Raw genomic sequence first — 14,667 nt, forward strand, 5'->3', positions numbered from 1 at the left:
AAATCCTAGCCTATTATGCTGTGGAAAGCATTCCTCACCTGAGAACATATTTTATCTTTTCAATCTTAATTATCTATTGCTTGTGAAAGGAAAATAAATAATTTGGTTCCTTTCTCATCCTTGGTATTTGATAATTTTTACACCTTGTTTCATTAAACTTTTAGTACCATCCCAGAACTAACATGATGCTCAAGTGACAAAAATCAATCCCTAAGAAACTGAATACTAGATTGTATTTGGGTCTAATAAAGAAAAAATAAAAAAAATTAAAAAGTTAAAAAAAGAGTAGTAAAATACCTAATTTGTCCTCAATAGATCACTCTAACAAAGCAGCTTATACATCTTCTTTTTTCAATATTACACAGTAAATTACTTAATTTCTGCTCCCAAAATATCTCTGATGTAACATAGTAACCACTGCCACCTCATAAAAACAATGCCATCTACCATCATCCACTAAGTACGTAAATTCTAAATAATGACTTAATTGAGATAGGACAAGGTGTGATTGAAATTGCCACAAAGAATATTCCAAAACTAGGTAATGCAGCATTACGGCAGCCCATGCAACCTCTTTTTGTCAGTGCAGCACATGCTGTATTTCTCAAATTCCACAGGACCCCCTATTTATCCATGTGCATGTAATGGGCCTCCTGTAGAGATGAACACTGATGCCTCGTGACTGAGCTTATTGTCTGCTGGACCTCTGTCATATTTATTGAAGAAAAGGAACAAAAGAAGGGATCACAGAAGCAGAGAAAACAATTAAGACAGTGAAAAGCCACTCTGGAAAAAGATGCCTATCCTTCCTCTAACATTCATCTCTCTGTGGTTAACGAGTCTCACTAAACTAGGAGATCTCAAACCTGAAGATTTTGTATTCCACCTCTCAAGTCAGAACAGAAGCCAGGGACCAAAGTATTAGCAAAGGAGACAAATGGGACTGAGATTCCTACCCCAAGTAGTAAAAATACTTCACGAAGAAATAAATTAAAGTCTAAGATACTATTTTGGCTGCTCAAGACCACAAAAACCCCTGCTCACATTTGCTGATGTATCAACAGGTAACAAATCTTCAGCATATGCACAGAGTTGAGCTCTGGCAGCCCAGACTGCACTTTAAGTGTTCCACCTGAGTATCAAGGTATATCCATCCTTGCTTACCACACTCAAACACAGAGCTCTTCCACTTCTTTTCACTGCCTAGAGGACATTTACAGCATTATTGAGAGCAGCACCTTCTTGCTCTTTGAACCTACTCACGTTGCCTCAGTGGACATGAACTGCAAGTCACATCCTGTTCATGAACTTGCCTAGTAGCAGAAACACCACAGGTTGCGTAGCCACCCAGTTAACAAAGTGCTCTTGAAAAAGCATTTTACAGCTTTAACTTTCTAACAGTGGGTTAACACAGTGGAGACAGCAACATGGACAAATCTATTCCAAAAGCCTATTCTGGAAAAGTCTGAGATTTTAAACACAGTAGTTCTCATATTTGCTATATAACAAGATCTCCCAGAAATACAAAGTTTAAATTGCCATGTTGGTATATAACCATGACAGTAGATAATCAGTTGTTTTGCTACAAACTGCTCATTGCTGTAACAGATAAACTGCTGCTTGGAACAAATACTATTTTTAGCAATACTCCAAATTTTTTCCAAACAACCTTGCAAAAACAAACATTCTCAGTCCCTGCTGGAAAACCAAACAAAAACATAAAGCAAATAAGAGCACAACTATTTATACATCTGCCAAGCAAATATTCTACATCAAATGATATAGTAAAAAAAGGGAAGGTATTGAGTAAAAAAACTAACTCTCAGTTCTTGTGGTAGTGATGGGTGGAGAGTTACTGCTTGAAGTTAATCTAATCAATGCTACCATTTTTACTCATAATATCCTATTACATTTACTGTATTTGTAAATAGTAACATTTCTTTTTCTGGCAAAGTCAATGCATTAATATATGTATTTCACCACCCCAGTGCAAAGTTTTAGAATTAGGTATAGCATTATGAAAGAACCACTCTTCACTAGCAGTTGGTAAAGGCTATACCACAGCACTGTCCCTGCTTCAATACACTGGAAAAGGCCCATTTTTAGTTAGCAGTATTGTGTTGGTTACTATCAGTTATCCAAAAAATGTACACTGTTAATCAAGGAAGAAGGCAAATTTGCTTATCTTAATTTCCATGGCACTACCAGTCACCTAACAACAGTAATCTACAACACTCTGACATAGTAACAGTTTTTCCTTTATTTTTTCCCATTACATAAATTTTACACACTCAAACAAGCTTACTTTTCTCTACCTCAGAGGAAAGCTGATAGCTTCTTAACTTTGATTTGTGGCAAGGCAATGAGCAAACCCTTTTGGGCAGCCAAACATCCATTCTTAATGTTCACGTTATCATTCCTTTCTATGTACAGATATGACAGATGCAAACTTACTGCTCCTTGAAGAAGCTGGGGAAAAAAATGACACCCCTTTTTAACATCACAGATACTGGTTCTAATTTCTACTGGTTTAAAACTTCTGTTCAGTAGAGTCAGGAGATAGCATTTCCACTGAGAAGTTCTTCAAAACAAACAAAAAACCCCCAACACAACCCACAATCCACTTTTCCAGGAAGTTAAACTATGCTGTAACAAAAATTGTCAAGAAAGAATCAGACTTCTCAGTGTGGTCTATTGAAAGCAAAGCAAACTCACAAAGCTTGACACCAAGTTTTCCTCTGAAGCCGTCTACTATAAAGTTGAATGCAAGAAAAAGCAGCAATACCCAAAAGAGGTTACACCACTCAGTTATGTAAGTCACAAAGGTTCAAATTTAGATTTATATTTAGTTCGTCAATTCCCACCCAGAGTTCAACTCAGTAAACTGATCTATTTTTAGCTTTTGACTCTTTTGGACATTTCCTTCCTTCATCTGTGTAAATGCGTCAGAGCTTCTAAAATGTTTCCCTTTGGCTAGGGTAGGATGCATCTGATTCCAAGCTTAAAAAAAAACCTAACACACACACACCGAGTGGTTATTGTTGGCTGAATTACACCCTTGTTCTGAGTTAAGCATAAGCAAATTTGACTCCAATCCCCAAGATGTGCTAGAAAAGATATCGCTCCTTCCGCACTGACAGGTTAAAAGCATGTCGTGGCTAAACTCAACAAGGATCACAATGAGACAAACCGTACCTTATCACCTTCCGTTATAAGCAGGCTTGACTTGGGTCTCCTGTCTTGGCAATTCAACAGACAAACAGTAGAATTTTCCCAAAATGGGGACAGAAATTAAATTCGTTTTTGTAACTTTCTGCTCAGCCACCAAGGCAAGAAATTCAGTCAAGTATGACTCCTTATTTTTCGTCCAAAGACAGCCTTCCACTACATGTGGAAAAATTGTTATCTTGGTTTTTATTTATTTAAAGGATTAACAAGCCAATGTCCTTGTTCTGGCCTGGAGGAGACACAATTAGGATCCAGAGTACCACCTCATGTCATTTTCTGGGAACAAGGGAAGGACTCACTCCCACATCAGGGCAGTGTGGCATAGGGAGTGGTCAAGGAATGTTGGGGGGTCCCATAAAGGGTGAGCAATAACATTTCTTTTCTTGTACACTCAATCATTCGTATGATTACTGTCTGTTTTCTTATCTCATTACTGTTCCCAGTAAATTGGTCTTATCTTAATCTTTACCTTTTTTACCTTCAATTCTCCTCGCCATCCCACCATAGGGGATAGCCATGGGGGATACAGTGGGGGAGTGAGCAAGTGGAGTGAGTGGAACACCATTCCTAAACCATGACAGCCAACCAACAAGCCATTATGATAAGCCATATAGAAAAGCCATTACGATCTTTCGATCTGAAAAGGTGCAACTGTCCTAATAAATTTTAGTTTGACTTGCCACGTTTGGCTTCTGTTGTCCTTACAGAAGCCCAGCTCACATGATACCCAGTCAATTAAGCAATGCACAGCACTGATTCCTTCTTTGAACTTTGCAAACTATGTCAGACTCAAGCCTATCTTTAAGTGCAGAAAACAAGTACTTAAGACACAGGGAATGTGACTTTAAGACATGTAAAAACCATAAGCTACTGCTGCAGCTGTTCCATTTCCATTCTTTTATGATCAACCCTATGCACAGTATCAACCAAAATGAAGTAGCTGACTAACATCAATAAAACAAATAAATAAAGACAGGGATAAAAGCTTTGAGAGTAAAGCTTTATTTAAAAAAATAACAACAATGGCTATTCAGTTTCTTTAGCAGAGAAATCATATCGTATTTTATTACTCTATAGTAAAAAAACCGAAAGAGGCCTCTAAAGAAGGGATTTGGCATCTTCTTAAGTCTGATGTTCAATGTACTATGTGCTATCGTCTTCTGTGAAGAACAGGACAATCCAGGCAATTTATACTTCAATTCAACTTTCTTTCAGAAAGCTTCTGACAGCTTTCTACATTTTTTTTTTTCTGTGCTTTCAGCTGCATATATCTGGAATTCAAGGAATAGGAGAATTACAAAGGGCAAAAACACTTTGACCTTTACCCCAAGTTTTTAGAAAAGGGTGGAGTATTTTTATGATCTCAGTAAATGGTATCATCTTTGTTCTCAATGCTGCTTAACCCAACATGCCCAGAAGCCAGTGGCATGACAAACACTTGGAAAATGAAGAACTTACTGCCTTAAGGCCAGTAGAAAATTTTATCTAACACTGTACAGCCAAAACTACACAAAGGATATGGTGAAGTCCACCATGTAACATAAGAGGTCAGCCAAGTAATATCTGGTATTTAAACACTCCATTTAATCTAATTCACTTCTTGGGATGATCCTGATGTATCCTCCCTTTATTACCTAGAACACACTTAAAGAAACGTCACCTGATTTCTTCCCAACATTTAACATCTGTTTGGGCTCTGAAAATAAACAGTCCCCAAGACTTCAAACACTTCTGCTTTCATTAAATTTCACCAATAATATTTTTCATTGGTTGATGGCCTCAAAATTATTAACTAGCTATGTGGTCATCATAAACCTTGTTTGAATAGCCTTTGACCAAATGCCTTGACAAAGTATGCCATAAGGCTGAAGGTTTCCACAATATTACCCACAAAAATGCAGAAAATCTGTAAAAAGCCTAAAAGTTTTGGCTTTTGAATCACTCTTTTATGTAATACATGAGGTACAAACTAGACAAAAACAAGTAGGTATTTACCTGATAGGTCCCTGTGAGCCCTATCTTTCTGTAGTATATTTTCCTGTTCATTTTTAGCACTTGGGAAATCTCATTTCATTATAACCCTGGATCCTCAGACTGTAACTGCTAAGCAGTCATGTACAGATCTAACCACAGAAATCACTACTGGTTGTTTACACACTCTGCAGACACCTCAGGAATAACTATTACTGCTCATACACGCACTGAGACTACAAGAAACATGAGTAATTAAGCTTTGGGTAGTTTCACAGATGACTAGAACGCATTGGGATTACTCACAATAGCCCTGTTCAGCGCCTGCTGCCTAGAATACTTTCTCCAACTTTTTAACAAAGAGATTTGTCATGCAAACTCAAGTTTTTGAATCCACATGGAGTATTTAGGTTGACAGTGTATACATGCACGCATGTATCCTCATGCACAGTAGTAAAACAAACCTTCCTAAATCTCAGGCTCATATCAGACTATTACACATGCCAATAACATCATCCTGACTCTTGCACAGATTTGTGAGAATTATCCAAGCACACTATACTAGACTTATAGTATAAAACATAAAGCAAACCCGACATATTTTGAATGCTGGAAGCCTACACTTCTCTCCCTATATTTTCCATCTTGCTTCCTCAACATCCTGGACGCTGAGAGACAAAGAAAAAATAAATAAATAAAATTCCCATCTCCCTGTAAAGATTGCTTTATTTTCCCACCATAATTATAAAACACTAATGCCTATTTCAGTTCTTCAGTAAGGTCCAGATTACAAAACATCATATTCAGAAATACCAGCAAAAGACAGTTCAGCACTGCTCAGTAGGAAAACCTGTTATATTTTTGCAGTTGTTTATATTAAACAGTGCTACTGCCACTTATGCAAGGCAGTAACACGGGAGATTAAACAGATTTGACTAAATTATTTCAGAAGATTCCATCAACAGCCTTGAAAAACAACCCTGTTTTTTAAACAAATGCACAATTAGGCAATTTCAGATGACTTAGAGCAGCTATTTGGCAGTGAAACCACTGGAACAGGCTTTGTATCTTTAAAGCACAGTCTTGTCACTCAGACTGTTTTGTGAAACTTTGTGGACACAACTCATTTATGACCCTCCTCTTTGTGTATCCATACAACAACCTACTCTAGAGGCTGAAAATCAGATGCTTTAATGTACTGTAGTGTCTACTGCTAAAAGCACTTGAGTTGTTCCCTGTCATTTCAATTCCTCCTCCTCACTACTGGGTAAGTGATCTGTTTTCTCAAAACAGCAGTATCCTTCCTGAAGGAATATGACTCAGCTTTGCAGATCATCAGTATTACTTCACCAGTAGTCTACTTTTTGATTTTACCGCACCAAGAAAAATGTTAAGTTAAACAAAGATCGTTCTCCAAATCAGGCAAATTTCTTCATGAGAACAACAAATAGATACAACCATCTTAGTCATTAAATTAAAATAGCCTGCTGTGACCTTCATGGGTTTTTTTTTACCTTGCAGCTTTTTTTTTTTTTTAAAGATTAAACTTGGTTCTTACCAACATCAAGCAGAAAAAATAATTATCCCTGTTCTCTTTAAAAGTATCACCCACTTTCCTTCAATCACCACTGCATTTCCAAAATTTCAATGTGTCTTTACTATTTTAACACTTTTGCTGACCATGAATGGCTATTTCAGTGATCTTATCTCCTTCTTCAAGATGCAGACCAAAAATCACTATGCAGTTTCACCCTATTAAACTGACCTGGCAGTCTGCACCTAAACATATTTTGGCAGTAAAATCATTTTAATTTTTCTTTTCAGTTAAAAAGGAGTGGAGAAATATTAATATTTTCTATATATGTTGGGGTAAAGAAAGTCTTTACAGTCTTTCTTCAGATTTTATTTACCTAGACAGTGATTCTACATGAAAAAGCTTTTGGAAGTCATGTGATATTTCAGGTTGAAATTCAAACCTGTTTCTGCTAGGTTGCTGCGGGACACATTTAACTGGAGACAAACCACTTTTATAAGAAACATTTACTACCCATCTTCTACACAGTAACTGAGGTCTGCAACTGATGAAAGCCTCAGCTGTACCAAGTCTCTTCCTACTTCTGTCAGCTCCTTTCTGAGCACATCAGCACTTCGTGCCAGCTCAAATGTACTCCTTCCAAGAATGGACCCGGCTTTTCTCTAACTGCCCTTTACCTTCCATTCCAAATGTGCACTTAGTTTATCAATTGTCAGTTATCACAGATGTTACAAGTAATTTTCTGTCCTCTCTTAGAAATATCCAGGACTTCTGCCTCCAACTGTTTCAAACACACCTTAACCTCTAATTTGATCTATCCTTGTCTATACGCAGAGAAGTTGGCTGTTTCACGCTATGCCAAATTGCACAACAGCTGCTGCATTTCACACTGAAGCTCTCCACCTTCATTGTTCCAGGGAACATCAATTCAACAATACGATTTCCCAGACTAACTTCTCCATTGTAACTTCACTGCTTCTGCAGTTATTTTATCTCTGCATATGCTCATCAGAAACTGTCAAGTTGTGGCATTTTTCTATGGTGCTTTTTAAAATATCATTTACACACACCATCCTGTTTCAACCATCTTATTAAAATGGATACTTCTGGAATTACATCAAACCTTCACAAAAGAGCCCACTTCTTCAGCCCAGGTCAACCAGCACTAATGACAGCTATACTGCTGCAACCTTCTCATCTACTTATGCAAGTCAAAGCACAAAGGAACAGATTCTTGAAAAGTTTACACAACATTGTAAATTTTTGCTGTGTTTATTTATTTAATACAAATGCTGTCATCACTCTAAGTCACATGAAATGGACAACTTGTTTCACGCTTTACATCCTTTGCAGGCTCACAGCTTCTCAAAACACCTCAGCTCCTGACAGCCACAGGGCCAAGAACCAGTATTTGAATGGACAGCAGGGAGCTGTCATATGAGTTACCACCAGTGCTGGCTGGCAAAACTTCACTTTTGGCTTCACCATGAGATGACTTTGGTTAGACACTTGTAACTACCCTGTAAGTGCTCCAACTGTCACGCCAAGTAAGCAACAACCACAGCTCTGACTACCTTCTCTATAAGTTAGCTACTACACATCGCCAGGCAATAATGCCTTCCTAAGAAGATTCACCTACTTTATAGATAGTGTGTTCTGCTTCATGGTTTTCCGATGGAAATTTGGCTTGTTTTCCACATTTAATGCCTACCTTGAAAGCTATTTTGCCCATGATCTAAATGATAGTGTGTTTTTATTAGCAGTATTCTTGAAAAAGCCTGCTGCCTTTTAATAATATGCTTGCCTTTTCTTTACCATGTAATCTTTCCCAACCCTCTCTCCTTTCCCTCTTCCTAGAAGACTTTCTCTACTATGATAGCATTTTTAATGCTGTCTACTGTTTGCGGTCAGCTATCCCAGCCACTATGACACAGGACACTAATATAAAGCAAGCAAGGCAACAGTATATAAAGCAATATAATCAGGAAGAAATAAAACATAAGTCTTCCTGTAAACTTGAAATAACACATTTCTAAATGCTGGCTTCTATCTTTTCAATATTAAGTGATGATATTCATGAAAACTAAGCAAACAGCAAGATCATTATGTAAGAGAAAAAGAAAATCAATCATGTTTTCATTACAGTCATTAACACTTCTTCTAAGGTCTCAACCATTCAAGCAACTATCAGTGTAGCTTGCTATAAGCAGACTTAGTTGAACCCAGACTGATCCAAGTCTCAAGTTACTAGTAGTTGCAGAAGTCTTCAAATGTCTACAACTACAACAAATCTCACCATTCTGTTTTCCTAAAATACTCAGATGTTCCTTTTGGTACCTAAACATACATATCAAACCAAAGTTTTAAATTCTCTTACCATTAAGCTTCCATTAAGAAACACAAGCACAAGCAGAATACACTAAGTGTACAACATTAGAACCAGGTGCTATTTAAAGTTATTCTGGTTATCAGCCTGCTCTCTAACTTCACCTTGAGAGAGGTGGCACACTGAACCCTCAACTTGGAACACCCATTTCCTCCAGACCCACATTCATCTCAGACTTCCTTCTTCTCCCAAGAAAGGACTGCTGCCACCTGTGTAAATTAGGTTTCAGAAGGAAAATCCTCCAGTTTTTTGTTCTCCCATATCAAGGGATAAAGTACAATTAACAATTATATTCAGCTTTCATCTGGTAAAGCCTGAGCAGTTATTCACCTTAATGATGAGACTTTTGTTTTTCCTTTGTTTTTCCAATACCACTGCTCCTCCAAAGGATCCCTTCCTATTGCTCATGCAAATTGTGTTCCTTCTAGGAATGTGGCAAGTGTTCACATAAACAGGTGGTGACTACACTAATGTGTAATTTGAAAACTGTATCATTTGTCCATATATGAATGAAGTTACTGCAGTTTGTAGAGTCCAGTTATTAAAAATGTATCTTACAGGAAATTACATCCACTTTCATCTCACAACTGTGAAGAGTTACCAGTTGGTTGTTTTTTTCCATGAAGACTTATCAGAGTAATTTATAAAAGCACTCCCTACACTGTTTAGCCAAGGGTCGACTAAAGTGCTTGCAAGCCTTTTTCTCTGCAACCTTTTGTGTTCACAGATTTCTCCATCATCCCAGAAGGGTAACTTAAATTACTAAAAGTTTGATCAACACGTCTTTTACTTGGATGAAAAAAGTTTTGTTCTTTATGCCTAAAAACTAAATTCACAAAATTCAAAAATATTTGGTCTTGAAAACACTGTTACAATAACATGATTTAAACTTAACAGACAGCCCTTTTGCATTCTGAAGATGTTAGCTGAATCCCCTTCCCAAAGTATTGAGGACTCAAAGCTACAAAGATTAAACCAAAAACCACCAAACAAAACATCTGTATGCCCTGTAAGCTATGAACTTGATGGCACTCCCTCAAATTCAACTTTGCTCATGTCAGCTGTTTTCAGACCTTTCAAATATAGACAATTTTTGGGTCAAAACTTAGAATACATTTTGAAAAGTTTTATCTTAGTAACTTTTCATAAAAAAATAGATCTTGTATACTTAACACATGTACTAACACTACTCTACACAGCCACTTAGACTCTGCACTACTGGGTTTTCATATGGTAATAGTTTTTGTTTCATAACTCCAAAATACTTTACCAGTCCTTTCAAATCACACCAGTGCACTTTTTAATTAAAAAAAAGGGATGTTTGTCTATACATTTATAGTCAAAACTATATCCTTCTGTCAGTTTACACAGTCATTTCTAATCTCCAACTTAAATATACGACAGAAAGGCACTTCCTACAACCACTGTGTTTTCTCCTTCAAAATGTAATCACTTTGCCTGGCACTCAACTCTGCTTCTTTTACTACTAAACCTGCCACAAAGGTGATAGACCTAACAAGATACTCTATTCTTTTTAGCTTCAAATAATGAGATTTAGATACCAAATATGTAACAGAAAATAAACTGCCTCAATTTCTCCCAATTCCAATAAAGGGACTCCTCATTTACATTCAAGACACACAGTCTTCATGCGTTCCTACTACCACCACCTCACTTCCAGTTCAGCTACTTTCCTCACATTTGAACTGCAACTTTACTTTCCCAACAACTCAAGAGTGAGTTTACATTTACATAACCAAAATGAAAATTGGAAATGCGCACATTTCAAGTGATGTGAACCTAGCTGTTGTTCAATATCCTAACAAAATCTTCCAAATACTGAAACTCCATTCTACAGGCTACTTTAATTCTGTTTCAAGCTTAGTCTTACAAAAGGACAGGAGGCAAGCCAATAACCCCACTTGGCAGCTCAACTGACCAATTTAACCAACCCAAGATTAGAACCGATTGTTTAGGCAAGCTTTTCGTTGTTGGTTTTTTTTTTCCTCCTGGAAAACATTGCAACATTTTTACTAATTTTCTCTTTTAAGTAACGGCTACAGCTTTGCTAAAACTCTCTGCAAGTGACAGGAAAAAGGAAGCATTTGTCATTGTAAATTCTGTAAAGAGAAAAATATTTTGTCTGCTCCTAAGTGCACCAAACAAAGTTTTTTCCTTGTTCACTGATCACTGCGTCCATTGTGTTTCACTGAAAAAAAATGTGCCTGTTGTTCAAACAAAGGGAAGCACCGGAGATCTCTTAATAGACCCTCTCCTAATAGAAGAGTGGATCATGTACAGAGGCGGAATTCAAAGAGCTCTTCTCAATGCCAAACACCCACAACAGATGCCAGAACATTTTCCAGTGTATGTTAGAGCCCAGGCTGAACCACATAATCTCCACATGTAAATACGGAAATGAGAATGCCAGTTGTTAAATATGCTCTAAGAGTTTTTTGATAAGCATGTCCTTCTACTGCTTTAAGATTTTCAGTTACTGCAAAACTGAGCTCAGTGCAACTTCCCTGTTATCAGAAGTTATCAGCATCAGAAGTCATCACTGCACCACTTACGAGCTTACCAGCTGTAGCATCCCTCAACCCACACATAAATGTAAAAGTTGATTATTAATACAGCTGGCAGGGTCTTCCAAAACTGCAAGATTACTACACAAGCACCCATTTGTAACTACACTAGACAGACTACTGTGTGTAAGCCTACTGTTCTTATCTGGCATTTTGCTTTCATCGGGATTTTTTTTCCTGGGAACGATAAAGCTCAGTCCTTCTTCCACGATAAAACCCACCAAGGCCAGCATCCTGGCAAGGAGTTTCACACTCAATGGATGTCATGTGAACCAGGTTGTCTCGGGAACATCCAGTCCTCCGGAGGGGGACACAGCCCCCTTTTCGGACCCTCTATCCATGCAAACGCAGCTCCCAACCCTGTTTCAGGGATGCCTGCTACAAATCACACCTCCTCCTTCACCCCCATGAAACCAAACACACTGAAGAGCACCACCGACCGCAAGTAGCACTGATTACGCCGTTTCCCACTTCCCTCGCGGACTTTCCTTAAAAACCCAATGAACACAGCTTTTACTACTATTATTACTACTGCCATCATTATTTTTTACACACGAAATCGGCCAACCCCCTCATCTTTCGAGCGGTGAGTCTGCATTTTCCTTGCTCGCCGCTCCTTTTTAGGCATCCAAAACGAGCAAGTGCCCAGCCCAGCCCGGCCGCCCCGCCCGAAGCCATGGCCGGGGGGTGCCCTGGGGGGCTCGGAGCGGCCGGCGGGGAGGAGCCGCCGCCGCTCGGGGGAGGGCAGCCGGCACCGGGGGGAGGCTGTGTCCCCGCCGCCGCCCAGGCTGTCGGCGGGGCTCGGTCCCCGCCGCCGGCGGTCCGTGCGGCTCGGGCAGTCCTGGCTTCCCCGCCGCTATCTCCCGGGGGACAGCGTCTCGGAGACGGGCGCAGCCGCCCTCTCCGCCCGGTTGCGTGCCCAGAGTAAACACCGAGGGAGAAGGCAGCCTCCATTTTTTTTCATCCCGGCAGCCTGTCAACAGGCTCCCCCCCTTCCCCTCCCGATCCTCCGCGCCGAGCCCGGCTTCCCAGCCCGGCAGCGCCCGAGAGCCGCTGCTGCCCCGCCTCAGCCAAGGCAGTGACACCCCCTTAACACGGTCTTCGCTTTTTGTCTGCCTCTTTCTCTGCTCCTTAGAACATCCACTTTCCATGCCACTTCTCCCATTCCTGGCCTGTGCCGCCACCCAGCAGCACAGCACCGGAGAAGCGCTGCCTTTTATAGCGGTGTCATCCTTGCCTCCTCGCCGGCCTCCCCGGGGGCCCCAGCCGGCGCAACCAGCTCCCCGCAGCCCTGCGGCTCCGCTCACCCTTCCCGCCCCTCCGACACCCTGGGCTTCCCGGATCGAAGCGGCTCCTCCGCCCCCCTCCCGCCCCGCAACCCCTGGCGGGACATTTTCGGGGACCCGGGTCCGCCTGGCGCGGGGTGGTGCCGCCCGGCCCCGGTGACGCGCCCGCTACCGGGCCGGCATGGGAGGCAGAATCGCACCTGTCACCGGCGACACCGCCCCGGGGCGGCAGCAGCCCCGCACCCTCCCGGTCGGGCCGTGCAGCCGCCGCCCCCGTTTTCACGCCTCGGTTCTGCCGGCGAGGGTGGCGTCCCGCCCGCGAGTTGCTGTGCCTAAGCCCCGCTGTCCCCGGCACGGGACGGGGGGGCCCGACTCCTTTCCCCGCCGCCTCCCCGCGGAACGCACGGGCAGTGCCGAGGCGGCCCCGGCAGCGAGAGGCGGGCGAGCCTTCCCCGAGGCCACATGACAAAGCCGGCTGCCCTCGCCTCCTTTCCCGGCTCCAGGGGGAAGACGTCGCTTCCCCAGGGCCTCTACCTCCAGCCGCGGTCTCGCCGCCGGCCCTTCCTCCCTGTTCCCTCAGGACAAGACAGAACTCACCGGATCGGAAGAACGCCGCGATGTCCGCCGAGTCCTTGGCCGCCTCCTCGGCCCCTTCCCCCGCGCCGCTGCCGGCCGTGGTGGCGGCGGAGGTGGCGGTAGCGGCGCTGCTCATGGCTGCTGCTGCTGCTGCGTGTTCCGGGAGAGACCCGCCGCCGACCCCGCCGCCCCCTCCGCGGATCCCGGCTTCACCTCCGGGCGGGAGCGGCCGTCAGGGCGGCAGCCGGAGCGGGCGAGCGATGCGGGGCGGCGGCGGGCGGCCGCAGCGAGCGCAGGGACATGAAGGTATGTGCGGAATGGCAGCTCCGGGAGCGCCCACCCCCCGCAGCCACCTAGGAGGCGGCGTGTGCATGCAGGGAGTCCAGGCGGGCGGGCGGGCGGCAGCCGGAGCGCAGACAATCGCGGGAGGAGGAGGAGTAGAAGGAGGAGGAGGAGGGCGACGACGACGACGGCATGGGAAGGGCCAGCGATCCGCGCAGCGAGCAGCCGGTGGGCGGAGAAAAAAGGCACGTTTCCAGCCTCTTTTTTTTTTTTTTCCCCCCTTTATCCCTATATATATATATATGTATATATATATGTATATATATATTTTTTTTTAAGAAGGAGCGAGGAGCGATCCGGAGGAGCAGCAGCTGCCCTAGCCACCGCGGTGCCAGCGACCGCAGCAACTGCCGTCCTCCATCTTGACTGGGAGGAGGAGGAGGGTGGGAAAGGGGAGTCGGGAAAGGAAGCGAGTCCCCGCCCGAGGAACAAGGGCGGTGGAGCCGAGAGTGGGGGGAGCTCGGGAGTCTCCGGCAGCGTCCGGCAGCGGTCGGGATGGGGCGGGGCTGGGCGCGGGACGTCAGCGCTGCCGGCCGAGCCCGCACCCCCCGGCTGGGCCGCGGCGGCCGGGGCTTCCCGGCGGCTCCCAGAGGCACGACTGCCCGCTGGGAGCTGTGGGTTTGTTCTTCGAGATTGGGGTTTCTTTTTGTTTAGTTGGGGGATTTTTTAGGTGCTTCCGGATGGCTTTCGCCTTTCTGCCAGCTCGCCGAAGTGCGGAGGTCGGAGTGGAGGTCCAAAAAAAAAAACAAAAAAAAAAAA

At 42.9% G+C, this 14,667-nt stretch overlaps 1 protein-coding gene across 3 annotated transcripts in view; it reads right to left on the reverse strand.

Moving 5' to 3' along the window:
* TRIO (trio Rho guanine nucleotide exchange factor) overlaps positions 1-14,239 on the reverse strand; it is a 242,519-nt gene extending 228,280 nt beyond the window's left edge. For all 3 annotated transcript variants that reach the window (XM_015617789.3, XM_015617791.2, XM_015617790.2), the window contains exon 1: positions 13,588-14,239. In XM_015617789.3, coding sequence (XP_015473275.1) covers positions 13,588-13,702 — 115 coding nt within the window. In that variant the 5' untranslated portion in view covers positions 13,703-14,239. The remainder of the gene's footprint in view (positions 1-13,587) is intronic.
* Between the last annotated feature and the right edge of the window lie 428 nt (positions 14,240-14,667).

Source organism: Parus major, chromosome 2, assembly GCF_001522545.3.
Source record: "Parus major isolate Abel chromosome 2, Parus_major1.1, whole genome shotgun sequence".
In the NCBI taxonomy this organism is placed as follows: domain Eukaryota; kingdom Metazoa; phylum Chordata; class Aves; order Passeriformes; family Paridae; genus Parus; species Parus major.